At 45.6% G+C, this 15,360-nt stretch overlaps 1 protein-coding gene across 2 annotated transcripts in view; it reads left to right on the forward strand.

The window, feature by feature from the left end:
* Nucleotides 1–15,360, forward strand: part of LOC139277286 (ubiquitin-like modifier-activating enzyme 1) — a 355,737-nt gene that overhangs the window by 322,499 nt on the left and 17,878 nt on the right. For both annotated transcript variants that reach the window (XM_070895554.1, XM_070895555.1), the window contains exon 23: nt 8,386–8,487. In XM_070895554.1, coding sequence (XP_070751655.1) covers nt 8,386–8,487 — 102 coding nt within the window. The remainder of the gene's footprint in view (nt 1–8,385; nt 8,488–15,360) is intronic.

Genomic DNA, 15,360 nt, shown 5'->3' on the forward strand with positions numbered 1-15,360 from the left:
TCTATTGCAGTGGAATCTTGTGCACTGAGGTTAGATGAGTAAGCTCATGATAAAGGGATCAGAAACTAAACTTGCTCACTGGTGTAATTGCTCTCGTCCCCCGTGGCCACTGAAACAGGTTATTTGGAATATAGCTCTCAGTTTTTTGTAGTCCTACTGGAGACTGAACTCAGCAATTGTCAAATTCATAAAACCCGTTGTTGAGTTGCACATCTACAAGCATGAGCACGTGTGTGTGTGTGCAATAATCTTTCACTTTAACACAAGTACTTAAAAGGAAGTTGATGTTTGACCTTATTGCCTATTTGCAAGCTTCACCAGAGCAGGGATGTCCCAACGCAAATTCAAAGGGCTTGGTTCCCCAGGCTCGTTTCCCGAGGTCAAGCACTTCATGAATAATCTTTGGCTTGAAACTGAAAGCTATTTTCAATTATCGGAAAGTCCAATGAAATGAAATGAAGTCTGCGTTAGACTGTGTATATTTATGCATTGTACCCGAGTCCATTGTGTCATCTGGGCACAATGTAACCTTTTGTTAATTATCCTTAAACGCATGCAATATTATATTAATAGAATTTCGCAAGAATTATTTTCTGAAGTTAGTCAGTTCCTCTGTTGCACTAGCAATAATCGGCTGATTTTTTATTTTTGCATAGTATAGTTTTTAAGGGATCCCTGCTCCCATTATCTGAGTTGCAGCCTTGCCAGGGAGACCCGAATTTCCTCAGGATGTCCCACGCCCGGACCTGATTTATTACTTGTTTCCTGAAGTATTATTTTAATCAACACGTCCCATTATGATGAATTTCCTCCCGCCACTGTTGTGAGGCAAGTTTTGATGCCACCTCATGCAAAGGTACCCACCCTGATCCCAAAATAATTCGTCCACACTTACTAGTGCCTCGCGTGAACCGAGGTTAGTGAGTGTGCTGGAATCCAGTGAGTGTGCAGTGAGTCCGACACAGGTTTAGGCACGACTCTGAACAGCATTGATACTGTAACCTCCATTCATTTGAAAACTCGGAAGAAAAACTTTTTTAAGCGAGTGGTTAGGATCTGGAAAGCACTGCCTGAAAGGGTGATGGAGGCAGACTCAATCACTTTCAAAAGAGAGTTATGATAAGTACCTGAAGAAAAAAAATTGCAGGGCAACGGGGAAAGGGCGGGGGAGTGGGACTAGCTGAGGTGTTCTTGCAGAGAGCTGGCACAGGCTCGACGGGCCGAATGGCCTCCTTCCGTGCTGCAACCATTCTAATGATTGTGCCGGTGGTGCTTTGGAATGTTTGCAGCAATCACAGATTAAGCCTCATTAACAGGGGTTAAATGTGAGCTGCTGTTCAAACTGCAGCTGTGATTGATTGGAGGGGAGGAGGAGGGAGGAGGGGGAGCCTCCGTAAGAACTGGACTGTAACCTCTGGCTCGCATTAAGATCAGATCCTGATTCCCAATCCTCACGGGGCTGAAATCCAGATGTTCTGGGCTCACCTTTTAATTAAAACAGTTGTAGAATACCGATCGGGTTTGAAAAATAATTGACAGAGTGACAAGTGTCACGGGTGCTCATTACAATCTCCCGCCACCCCAGCCCCCAACGTCTCCGTGTCAGCAGAAAAAAGTATTCTCTCAGCAAATTTCTGTGTGAAAAAGGTCAGTCGTCATGTTAAAGAATTGAGGGCTGTATTTTCGGTCTTCTGCCGCCCTCTTAGCGCCACGGAAGAGCGGCAATGGCGGCGGAAAGCACGCACCCGGGCAGCCAGCTTCTAGCACCCCATCAGGACATTCGGTGCCGGTCTCGACAGGGCACGGCGCTCCGAGATCGGCTCTTTAGCTCGGGATTTTCCCTTGCTCAGCCGGCCTAGCGTCCTGAGGAGGAATTTCTTCTCTCAGAGGGTTGTAAATATATGAAATTTGCTGCCTCAGAGAACCGTGGAGGCTAGGTCATTGAATATATTTAAGACAGAGATAGACAATTTCTTAACCGATAAGGGAATAAAGGGTTATGGGGAGCGAGCAGGGAAGAGGACCTGAGTCCATGATCGGATCAGCCATGATCGTATTAAATGGTGGAGCAGGCTCGAGGGGCCGAATGGCCTACTCCTGCTCCTATTCCTTATGTTCTAAAAGAGGCGTGTAATGTCTCCCTTAGCGCCCTGCTCCAAACTCCGGGCCCAGCGGATAAATTTTGCAGCAGCAGACACAAACCATGTGCCGATGCGAAATTTACCGGTCCGCCCGGGACACCGCCCCAGCTGAGGTACGACTGAATTTCTCCCCCTAAATCTTTCTTTTAAATTCTCCCTGCTTTGAAGAACTACTTCTTTGCAAACAGTCCAATCTCTATTTTAGCTTACTCTTTCCATCCCTAAGGAGGCTCAATTGTTCAATTATCAGGCCAACCCCACCAAAACTCAGCAAGATTAATTTGATCCTGTACAGACCCAGCCTGCGTTCAGTACTAAAAGATCCTATTCCGCCACCGCCTTTTGTAAAAAGCCAAAGCTTTCCTAAGAAGCTGAGCGTTGCATTGATTGCCCTTTTTGTTGTTAATTTGCAAATTGTGAAACGGAGCAAGATTCACCTTCAAGCAGAGAGAGAGAAAGAGAGGGAGGGAGGCTGCTCATGGGATCTGTTCCTCATTAGCAGTCTGCTTGCTGTTATTTGTTTGTTCCTGGCCTGCAGTATTCTTGCTGGTGTGTTAAATGATCTGGCTGGCCGGGGCTATTGGTTCACATCAGTCTGTGGCAGCGTTTCCGCTCTCGGCTCCCCTTTTCCTCCTCCACTTCAGGTGCGGATTGATGGAGACAGGAAACGGGCTGGAGAGAGAGAGGGAGCAGCTGTGGGCAAACCCCCCTCCCTCCCTCCCCACCTTTGGAAAAGACGCATGAACCTAGCCAGACATGCAGAGAAAATGCGGCAGAGAGACAGATGAAATAACAGGGGCTGAGACATTAATACGAGCCAGGAGATTTATGCATCTGCATAATGATTTTTTTTTACATCCTGCAGAGTGAGGGGAGGAAGGGATAACTGTACAGATAGCGAGTTCATGCACAGGGAGAGGGGGAACGAGACACCCATTGCCCAAGACTATGTATATATGGTTTGAATAAAGGGAAATTAGAGAAAGCCATTTACTCGATAACAGGCCTATATAAGATAAATGAATAAATAGCTGCTCTACTTATATCTAGCAAAATGCATCAATCACTCTCCTTATTTGTCTCCAAACACTGTTCTCAGTTGAAGGCTGCAATGGTAAACTACTGACCCCAGAGCTTGTATCAGTGTCCGAAACTGAATATTCGGGTCATTATTGCCCACTGCTGCAAGAGTGAGGGTTTACACTCTCTCTCTCTCTCTCATATATATATATGTGTGTGTGTGTGTCTGGGTGTGCCTGTGTTTGTGTGTGTCTGGGTATATGTGTATGGGTCTGGGTATATGTGTGTGTGTATGTATGTGTATATATGTGTGTGTGTGTCTGTGTGCGTGCACGTATGTGAATGTGTGTAATTCATATTTTGAGAAGGATAATCACTTTTCTTTTGTTGCAAGGATGTTATTTTTTGAAGGCAGCTCGGAATGAGGGGAGATGGGACAGAGAATGAAGAGGCTGTACGTCCCCAATGGGGGTTGAGCTTCAAGGCTAGATTGCAGTCATTTTCACCTTGGAACTTTTGGGTACAGCCTCAAAATTCGGATGTACGACTATTAACGTGCAAACATTTACCACGCTCATCTGAACTATCTTAATGGAGGCATTAACCCAGTTATTTGAAGCAGATTCATTTCGGAGCCTGTATTTCTTTTGTGTGCCACATACAAAGTTGGTTGCCCCCCCATACCTCCTGTGTTGAGAGTTGAGCAGCCCACTCCCCAATCCCAACCAATCTTGGACAGCTGCTGCCGGAAATATCCTTATTGATATTTTTTCATAAATGGGACGACTTAATGTTTTAGACATCATGCACACAACTGTGGATATTTCTGATTGATTCGTAGAATAAAAACTTACAGCACAGAAGGAGGCTATTCGTCCCGTCGTGCCTGTGCTGGCTCTTCGAAAGCGCTGTTGCGCATAGTCCCACATCCCCTGCTTTTAGTCTGTAACCCTGTAAGTTGCTCACGTCAAGTACCTGTCCAACTCGCTCTTAAAATTATTGATGGAATCAGCTTCCACCGCCTTTTCAGATCGAGTATTCCAGATCCTGACAACTGAGTGAAAAAAAATTCCTCACCTTCCCTCTCAATCATTTTCCAATGATTTTGAATCCATGACCTTAACTTGTTGACCCACTCACCAGAGGGAATTTTTTTTTCCCCTATTTACTCTATCAATACCTCTCATCATCTTGAAAAGCTGTATTAGGTCACCTCTTAACCTTGGCTGTTCCAAGGAGATCAGTCCTAACTTTGCCAAACTCTCCTCGTCACTGAAGTCCCTCAACCCTGGTGATTGGGCCCATAACAGGCTCAATCTCAAACTTTCCAAGTCAAGATATGCACCTCATCGTTAACTTCGAGCTTTGTCTCCTTTGTCCTAACTTCTGCGAGATGTTTTTATATGAAGAAGGAAAAAATATTGCCCAGGTATTTCTTCACCCCACCACCCCAACATTGGTAGAGTCAGCTGAGCATCACTTTTCCTTATGCCTTTGTGAAGCAACTTGGGACTTTTTTCTACACTAAGGATGTAATGTATTTGCTTCATGGGTTCTTTGCTTAAGAATTCATAGCAACACATTGCTATAAAGAACCTTATTAGCAAAGGTTTAACAATCACACTAAGTATTACCAGTTCATCCACCAGGCTCACAACCACCTGCCTCATGGTGGATGCCCTGATCCTAACAGGCTGGGGTTTTATTGAGTCTTGTGAACATCACGTGACTGGCTAAGCTGCTCCAAACTCAACAGCTCTACAACTATTTCAGTTGAAACCATGAATCAAGTGCCCCCTGATTAAAGGGGGGCACTAAAACCGACAAACTTAAACAAATTAAACTTTGCACATTAGTGGATCAAATTTAAATTTGGTTGCCGGGGGTGATGATGCACTCTAGTCCCTCCGGCGCCCACCTCTCACGGAAGGCTGCGAGCGTACCGGTGGACACCGCGTGCTCCATCTGCAGGGACACTCTGGCTCGGATGTAACAGCGAAAGAGAGGCAGGCAGTCGGGCTGAACGACCCCCTCGACCGCCCGCTGTCTGGACCGGTTAATGGCCACCTTGGCCATGCCCAGGAGCAGTCCTATGAGGAGGCCTTCCGACCTGCCCGTTCCCCTCCTCACAGGGTGCCCAAAGGTCAGGAGCGTGGGACTGAAGTGCAACCAGAATTTGAGGAGCAGCCCCTTCAAATAATGGAATAGGGGTTGCAACCTCACACATTCAACATAGATGTGGAACACGAACTCCTCCGGACCACAGAAATTGCAAGCAGCCTGGGAGTCCGTGAACCTAATTAAAAACCTATTGCACAGGACTGTTCCATGCCACACCCTCCAGGCCAAGTCCCTAATAAATAAAGGGAGGACTCCCATGTAGAGAGCACTCCATTGGGGACCCCGCCTCCTCCGGACGGCAAGATGGTGCGCCATGGTGTTTCCGGACGGCAGACGAGGATGGCAAAGTGGAGTGTGCAAGAGCAACCCGTACAGGAATCCCCTCTGCGCAGAACTGAAAGGCACGGAGGGGATTTCCCCGAGGAGGCTCAAGTTGTCAGGTGCCAGCTCCAGAGGGAGGTTTCATGGCTTGGTGCCAATGAGGAATTCCGTCCGGACGGGGGTCAGTTCGTACGGGATCGCCCCACGTGCTTGAGCATCCTCGACACACCAAACTGAGTCAGAGCCCAGTGGTGTGTTTTCAACAGCTCTACAACTCTTTTGTTGCAAAAACAAAATCAATTAAATCAAGTGCCCCCTGATTAAAAGGGGGGAACACTCCAAACAGTTTTCAAGTGCCTTTTTTGGGGAGTTTTGAGTGGGGGGGGTGGGGTTTGTGGGCTTTTTTGAGAGTTTTTTGGGGCACTAAAACCACAAATTATACAAGTGCCCCCTGGGTAAAAGGAAGGGGACACTAAAACCTGGCACAATAAAACAAATTAAACTTTAAAACATATAAAATCAAATTAAAATTTGGTTGCCGGGTGTGATGATGCACTCCAGTCCCTCCGGCGCCTACCTCTCGCGGAAGGCCGCGAGCGTACCGGTGGACACCGCTAGCGCCATCTCCAGGGACACCCTGGCCCGGATGTAGGCGCGGAAGAGAGGCAGGCAGTCGGGTTGAATGACCCCTTCAACCACCCACTGCCTGGACCGGCTGATGACACCCTTGGCCGTGCCCAGGAGCAGTCCTACGAGGAGGCCCTCGGACCTACCCGCTCCCCTCCGCATAGGGCGCCCAAAGATCAGGAGTGTTGGACTGAAGTGGAACCAGAATTTGAGGAGCAGCCCCTTTAAATAATGGAACAGGGGCTGCAACCTCACACATTCAATAAAAACGTGGAACACGGACTCCTCCAGACCGCAGAAATTGCAGGCGGCCTGGGAGCCCCTGAACCGACTTAAAACTTTATTGCACGGGACTGCTCCATGCACCACCCTCCAGGCCAAGTCGCCAATAAATAGGGGGAGGACTCCCGCGTAAAGTGCACTCCATCGGGGACCCCCGCCTCCTCCAGACGGCAAGATGGTGCGCCATGGCGTGTCCGGACGGCAGACGAGGATGGCAAAGTGGAGCGTGTGCAAGAGCAGCCCGTACAGAAATCCCCTCTGCGCAGAACTGAAAGGCACGGAGGGGATTTCCCCGAGGCGGCTCAAGTTGCGAGGCGCCGGCTCCAGAGGGAGCTTTCGGGCTTGGCGCCAATGAGGAATTCCATCCGGACAGAGGTCAGTTCGGATGGGATCGCCCCACGTGTTTGAGCATCCTCGACACACCTAACAGAGTCAGGGCCCAGTGCTGTTTTTTCAGCAGCTCTACAAACTTGTGAGCATACCCACAGGTGCATACATTACAAAGGGCACTATATAAATGCAAGTTGTTGTTGCGCTGATCGCTCACCAGAAAGCACAAACCCAATTTACCCATTTTGGGCTGATTACGGTTTGATTTCATGCAATAATATAGAAAAGGCAATATTGAAATCACTTTCACACAGGAGACAGTTCTTCAAGTGATGAACTTAATGGCCCAGAATTTGCGATTGTAATGATGGTGAAACTGTCAGCGCTCGCCATAATTACCCCACCGAAACTGACAGCAACTTCTGGTGTCTGCACATGCGCAGTTAAACCCAGAAATTTGTCAGTGATAATCTGTTCCTCCACAGTGTGCGCTGTTGCAGTCTTCGTAGACGCAATAAACACAGGATCAGTGATTTGATGTGAACTACAACTTTTTACACACTATTCTCGATGTAAAAACCATTGAAAATGTTAAGCCTTGTTGAATGAGATTTTAACGCTGCACTAAGTCATAATTACTGCTGAAAATCTTTCTGGCTCTGAAAACTAATTTTACGAGTGTGGAGTGGCATTCCCTAAGAATAACATTTAAAAAAGCCATGTTTTTTAAAACAATAAAAATGATTTTTAAAAAATGTTTTAAAGTTTGTTTATGATATTTCAGCTTCTACTTTAATCCCATGTGTATGTCCCAATCTTTATTTTGCTTTCTGCAAGCTGATTGCAAAGTGAATTATAATCCGTGCATTTTACTTCCTGGTTTGCGGGTTGTGAGAATTCTTCAATCTGATTGGTTGATCAGCCTTCTTGATGACTTCACTGTTGCTGGACGCCACAGACCCCCTGTAGATAGAGCTAGATTCAAAGTCATGTCGGAATAGAGGAAATCAACCAGAGTCCACCATATCTTTGTGGGCAGCTTTTATCAAGGTCAGCGGTGAGTGCAACCCCTTCACCGCTGACCAGTTAATACAGATCTGTGTGCTGATGACAATTTGGTGACTCAGTATAAAAGAATATATTTTAAAAACATAGCCTTTCAGTGATGCTTGTCTTCTGGTGAGTTGTGTTTGTGATAATTGAGTAGTTTGGAAGTAAACAAATATGTAAAAAATATATCTGCCCTGAAATGTAAATATTAGGTATATCATCTGAAGATTAAGTTAATTTGAAGAAATCTTAGATTTTAATTCAAAAATAAACAATTAAAGTTCAGCCTTTCCCTCGGGCTAAATTGCATGCAGAGTGCCTGTCTCCAGTATACATGTACAAACAGACACATATAAACAGGGAGAAGAGCACAAGCCAGATACATTCATTTCTCACTCCCTGTCCCAACACACCTCACTATGTACACAAACTTGAAGTTCCTTAAACAGCCCCTTGGTGACCCTGTGAGTAACTCCGTCTTTTCAATTTGCAGTACCATGACACAGAGTGGACAATGTGGGATCGCATCAATGTACAAGGCATCAAACCAAATGGTGAAGAGATGACACTGGCAGAATTCCTGGAGCATTTTAAGGTAACTTTCCTCTCAACAACTTTGGTTTATTTTGCTAAACTTCACGTTGTGACCTAGACAGAGATTACCCACATTACAACATTGACCATGCTCCAAAAGTACTTTATTGGCTGTAAAGTGCTTTGTGAGGTCCGGTTGCCGTGAAAGGTGCTATATAAATGCAAGTCTTTCTATATTTAATAGCCTTTAGGACTGGAACGTTGTCAAATATATTTACAAAAAAGATGGCAGCCATTTTCATTGGGTACTTTTTATTTCAAACCTGGGACGCATGCGACATGAAGAACCAACACTGACCCCAGCAGTAAGGTCCCTGACTTCGACCTCCCTCGAGGACAGTGGACAGTGCTCCACCCAATCTGTGCGGAGCACAGACAATGCGGCCACCTGCCCCACACGTGGAAGGTGAGGGACAACCTGAGGTGCGACTATGGCCATATGTCCCAGATCACAGAACATCTCACATCGACCCGCTCACTCAGATCTGTTGCGGGGGGCACCTCATTTCTCCACTCGGCATCTCAGGAGGCCACCGAATGGAGAGCCATACGAGATATCCCATTATAAGCTTTTCCCGTCATACAAAACAACATTTTAAAAGTAACACCACCATATGCACAGATGTGCTGTGTCTGGCAGATTATTATTGCGCCTCACTGTTTTGGAACCGCTCTTCACTAAGATTCTAAATCATATACTGTCTGTGTAAGCATCTCTGTGATGTAGCTTTATCACAAGCCGTTTTCTTTACTTGTAAGTGATCCAAACATAATTAAAAACAGCAGAAAATGCGGGAAACATTCTTTTTTTTAGGGCATTGTTTCGAACATTTTCCACTTTTGTTTCAGAATTCCAACATCTGACATTTTTTTTCTATTTATTCAAATATAGAAATAACTCAACAACAGAAACTTGTATTTATATAGCACCTTTAACGTAATGAGACGTCCCAAGGAGCTTCACAGGAGTATTATGAGACAAAACGTTTGACACCGAGCCACATAAGGAGAAAGTAGCGCAGGTGGCCGAAAGCTTGGTCAAAGAGATAGATTTTAAGGAACATCTCGAAGGAGGAGAGAGTGGTAGAGAGGCGGAGCGGTTTAGGCAGGGAGTTCCAGAGTTTGGGGCCTAGGCAACAGAAGGCACGGCCACCAATGGTTGAGCGATTATAATCAGGGATGCTCAAGAGGGCAGAATTATAGGAGCGCAGACATCTCGGGGGGGTTGTGGGAGGAGATTATAGAGATACTTTGTTTGGTTTGGTATGCTGATTATGCTCAGCAAAATAAACTAACTCTTAATATTTGCACTATTTCTACTATTTGGAAAATACGTGGATTATGTCATTATGGAAATGCTATGTGCCTGTCAATTTAATTACTTTCAAACTAATGAAAATGTTTGTACATTGTCAAATGTACGAATATTAACCCACCGATGTGGTTTACAGTTAAAGGCAGGCAATAGCACTCTCATAAGCACCAAGTTCTAGCAACATTAGAAGGGGAAGGTGGGCTCTTTGTCTTGCATTCCCAGTGCTGTCTCCTTGTCCAGTGCATCCATGGAAGATTCAGTTCTCCTTTGAATAAAAGTGGGATGCAAGGTCATAAAAACAATTCCGTAAAATTCTAACAAAGAAAAAATCTATAAATAAAACACAGTCTGGATTATTCCCATTTTTTTTAAGTAATCAAAGTGTGTAGACCCAGTTTAAGGATGGCAGTAGTACTTTGCCATCAAACTGGGGACTGACAAATATTACATTATTCACACAATAATATGAGTATATACAGACAAAGCAACCCATTTGATTGGCACGCCCTTAAACATTCATTCTCTCAACCACGGATACACAGTGGCTGCAGTGTGTACCATCTACAAGATGCACTGCAGCAACTCGCCAAGGCTTCTTCGGCAGCACCTCCCAAACCCGTGACTTCTACCACCTAGAAGGACAAGGGCAGCAGGCGCATGGGAACACCACCTCCTCCACGTTCCCCTCCAAGTCACACACCATCCTGATTTGGAAATATATCGCCGTTCCTTCATCATCACTAGGTCAAAATCCTGGAAAATTCTCATCCTTCTTTTCAAATCCCTCCATGGCCTCGCCCCTTCCTATCTCTGTAATCTCCTTCAGCCCCACAAGCCCCCAAGATCTCAGCACTCCTCTAATTCTGCCCTTTTGAGCATCCCTGATTATAATCATTCAACCATTGGCGGCCATGCCTTCTGTTGCCTAAGCCCCAAGCCCTGGAACTCCCTGCCTAAACCTATCCGCCTCTCTACCTCTCTTTCCTCCTTCAAGACACTCCTTAAAACCTACCTCTTTTACCAAGCTTTTGGTCACTGCCCTAATTTCTCCTTATGTGGCATGGCCAAATATTTGTCTCGTAATACTCCTGTGAAGCGCCTTGGAATGTTTCACTACATTAAAGACGCTATATAAATACAAGTTATTGTTGTCGTTGAAACTCCCTCCCTAACAGCACTGTGGGAGTGCCTTCACCACACGGACTGCAGCGGTTCAAAAAGGCGGCTCACCACCACCTTCTCGAAGGCAATTTGGGATGGGCAATTAATGCCGGCCTTGCCAGTGACACCCAATCCCAGGAACAAATTTTTTTAAATCATTAACAGTTGTCCTATTATTACGCACATTTTTCTCCTAATACTTAACTGCTTCCACGCTCCCCCCAAGAACTGTGTGTGAACCCACACCCCTCAGATAAGAGCTGAATTATGCTCTTTTCCCGACAAACAATTGCTAAGTCTGCTGAGAATGTGAAACTCGCTATCACATGGAATGGCGGAGGTAAATAGCATGGATGTATTTAAGGGAAGCTAGATAAGCACATGAGGGAGAAAGGACTAGAAGGATACGTCGATAGGGGGAGATGAAGTAAATAGAGTGAGAGGAGGCTCGTGTGGAGCAGAAGCACCGGCATAGACCAGTTGGGAAGAATAGCCTGTTTTTGCGCTGTACATTCTATGCACAACAACAACTTGTATTTAAATAGCGCCTTTAACACAATAAACCATCCCAAGGCACTTCACAGGAGTGTTTAAAAAAAAAACATTTGACACCAAGCCACGTAAGGAGATGGTAGGGCGGATGACCGAAAGCTTGGTCGAAGAGGCAGGTTTTAAGGAGCGTCTTAAAGGAGGAAAGAGAAGTGGAGAGGCGGAGAGATTTAGGGAGGGAATTCCAGAGCTTGAGACCTAGGCAGCTGAAGTCACGCCCGCCAATGGCGGAGCATTTAAAATCAGTGATGTTAAAGGGCCAGAATAGGCAGAGTGCAGAGGCCGAGAGGAATTATATGGCTAGAGGGGATTACAGAGATAAGGAGGGGCCATGGAGGGATTTGGAAACTAGGATGAGAATTTTACAATCTGAGATTTCCCATCTCCCACTTCACATGTCGAGCAGGCATTGCTTGAAAGGTTCAAGAGTGGCATGATTGAGCTGTTTGCCTGAGAGTGGTTTTGGTTGCAACATTGGTCTTTATTTTATTGGGGAGATTATTACTGACACCATCCCCAGTGAGCAAACATTGTCAGACCTTTCCAGTCAAACAAATGGCTTTGCCACAGACCACAGAACCTGTTCCTTGCTCAGAGGGTTAAAGTGCCGGGGCTTACCTTGTAGGCCAAGGCAGCATTGTTATGACACAACAGAGATAAAGTGTGAATAGCCTCGAAGATTGAAAAATAAATAAACTGTCAAGAGGTCTTATTGGCGAGCCTAATAAACCTGGGGTCGATGTGCGAGTGGATCTCAGCTGGTGCCTGATGGACATACGGGTCATTTTAGGTTCAAGGGTAGCGTTTGTTACGGAGGGGAATGATACTTGTCAAGTGAGACGAACACAGGTAGATACAAATTAGTGCTGTCTGCAGCACAGCCTCCTCAGAGCTGAGCTAGCACATTGCTTGCATGCGTCTGCATTAGTCTCTTGCCTTGGCAAGCCTCCAGCTGTGCCAGTGGTGAGATTGCTATCACGGTGAAAAAATTCGATTGCTATCGAGCCTCTAATTCTGAAGTGCAAACCATATGTAATTATTTTGCAAAAACAACAGCAATCATGCGTTTCTTACACTGTAATATTTTAAATTGAGGAAGATAAGGCTGAATGCGAACCAACCTGCACCATAATAAAAATGAGTATTGCACAAGCACAACCCAACTTCTTTGCTTTCCACTATATTTGAAATAAAGTGGAATTTCTCATATGACATGTTTTTCTCACCAGCTGTTGTTCGCTAGCCCTCGCCCGAAATACGACAATAATCTCCAGCACCAGCTCATTCCCTACAGCAGGTCACTGCCTTTTTTTGTCTCTCTCTCTCACTGAGCGAAGAGTAGTGATTATTTTTTAAAAACAGCTTTCAAATTTCCCCCCTCCCTCCAAAGTTTGTATAGGTACAACATCCGAAATCCAGCAACCTCGGGACCGAGATCGTGCCGGTTTTTGAATTTTTCCGGATTTCAGACCTCGCTGTTAACGCTTCTTGCCGCCCACCGATCCACCGATCTTCACCACCCGCCGACCCTCCGCTCCTCGCCGCCCGCCGATTCACGCTGCCCGCGGCCGGCCGCCCCTCCCCTCCCCCCCCCCCCCCCCGGCGTTGTGTTTTTTACCGGTTTCTTCGTCCCTCGCCACGTGATGTCACCATCTTGGCCGCTTCAAAAATATCCGGTTTTCGGATCATTGCGGTTTTTGAAATTCTGGATTCGGGACGTTGTAACTGTACTAATATAAAGTCTGAACCAATTAGTGACTATCGCAACCATATTTTATTTCACGGTAGAGCTGTGCAAGCTGACAAAAAGAAAGAAATATCCTTACAATAATACTTCCGTGACTGTTTTGACTGGCAACTAGACCAGGACTGTAGAATCTGTCAATTCTGCCCCACCTTATTATTTAAAGTTGGGGAAGATGTTTTAAGCTCCAGGTTAGCACCATGCTGGGGTATATGAGGGAATAAAACTTCTGTTTCTTGAAGCTTGGTGTGGTTTCTCCTCTCCAATCTTCTCAATTTTTTTAATTCACCAATCAGATTATATCAAATTTTCTGCCAATCGCAATCCAGCAAAAGGAGTCTCTCCAGTCACATGTTAAGAAAAGCAACTTCAGCCAGATACAGCCATCTAACAGGCTCCAATGTGACAGCCAGTAGCTCAGTGGGTAGCACCTTTGCCTCTGAGCCAGATGGTTGTGGGTTTAAGTCCCACTCCAGGGATTTGAGCACAAAAGTCCAGGCTGACACCCTAGTGCAAGCACTGTACTGCCAGAGGTGCTGTCTTTCGGATGAGACATTAAACCGAGGCCCCATCTGCCCACTCAGGTAGACGTAAAAGATCCCATGGTACTATTCCGAAGAAGAGAAGGAGAGGTGTCCTGGCCAATATTTATCCCTCAATCAACATAACAAAAACAGATTATCTGGTCATTATCACATTGCTGTTTGTGGGAGCTTGCTGTGCTCACATTGGCTATCCTGTTTCCTACATAACAACAGTGACTACACTTAAAACGTACTTTATTGGCTGTAAAGTTCTTTGGGATGTCTGTTGGTCATGAAAGGCACTATATAATTGCAAGTCTTTCTTTTTTCTCATCAAAATTTCTTACAAATTAAACTAGCACACAAAAGTTTACCAAAATATTACAGACTTATCCATAAATTTCCAACAATTCCCCCAACCCTCCCCTCAACAAGCAGAACAATGCACCTTGCCAGGCCTCTTAAGCTCTAAGTATAAACAATAACACCTTGCATTTATAGAACGCCTTTAATGTAGTAAAACAACCCAAGGCGCCTCACACAGCGTTATTAAATACAATTTGACACCAAGCCACATTAGAAGATATTAGCACAGGTGAAATGGGTAGGTTTTAAGGAGCGCCTTAAAGGAGAAGAGTGAGGTGGCGAGGTTTAGGGAGGAAATTTCAGAGCTTAGGGCCTTGGCAGCTGAAGGCACGGCTGCCAATGGTAGAGCGATGAAAATCATGGAAACCTCAAGAGGCTAGAATTGGAGGAGCGCAGAGATCTCAAAGGGTTGTAGGGCTGGAGGAGATTATGGAGATAGAGAAGAATGTGTGTATGAAAGGATTCGAAAATGAGTGAGAATTTTAAATTCTAAAGTATAGCCTCCTTTGAGCAAACAACGACTTGTATTTATAGCATGCCTTTAACGTAGTGAAATGTCCCAAGGCACTTCACAGGAGTATTATGAGATCAAAAATTTGACACCGAGCTGTATAAGGAGAAATTAGGGCAGGTGACCAAAAGCTTGAAGGAGGAAAGAGAGGTAGAGAGAGCGGAGAGGTTTAGGGAGGGAATTCCAGAGCTTGGGACCTAGGCAACAGAAGGCACGACCACCAGTGATTGAGCGATTATAATCAGGGATGCTCAAGAGGGCAGAATTAGAGGAGCACAGACATCTCCGGGGCTGTGGGGCTGGAGGAGATTACAGAGCTAGGGAGGGGCGAGGCCATGGAGGGATTTGAAAACAAGAATGAGAATTTTGAAATCGCGGTGTTGCTTAACGGGGAGCCGTCGTCCAGCCTCATAACCATCCGAGATGTCTGCGCTCCTCAAATTCTGCCCTCTTGCGTATCCCTGATTACAGCTGCTCAACCATTGGTGGCCGTGCCTTCTATTGCCTAGGCCCCAAGCTCTGGAACTCTCTGCCTAAACCTCTCCGCCTCTCTACCTCTCTCGCCTCCTTTAAGACGCTCCTTAAAACCTAACTCTTTGACCAAGCTTTTAGTCATCTGCCTTAATTTTTTCTTATGTGGCTCGGTGTTAAATTTATTTGTTTTGTCTTATAACACTGCTGTGAAGCCGCCTTAGGACATTTTA

The sequence above is a fragment of the Pristiophorus japonicus genome, chromosome 12 (assembly GCF_044704955.1).
Source record: "Pristiophorus japonicus isolate sPriJap1 chromosome 12, sPriJap1.hap1, whole genome shotgun sequence".
In the NCBI taxonomy this organism is placed as follows: domain Eukaryota; kingdom Metazoa; phylum Chordata; class Chondrichthyes; family Pristiophoridae; genus Pristiophorus; species Pristiophorus japonicus.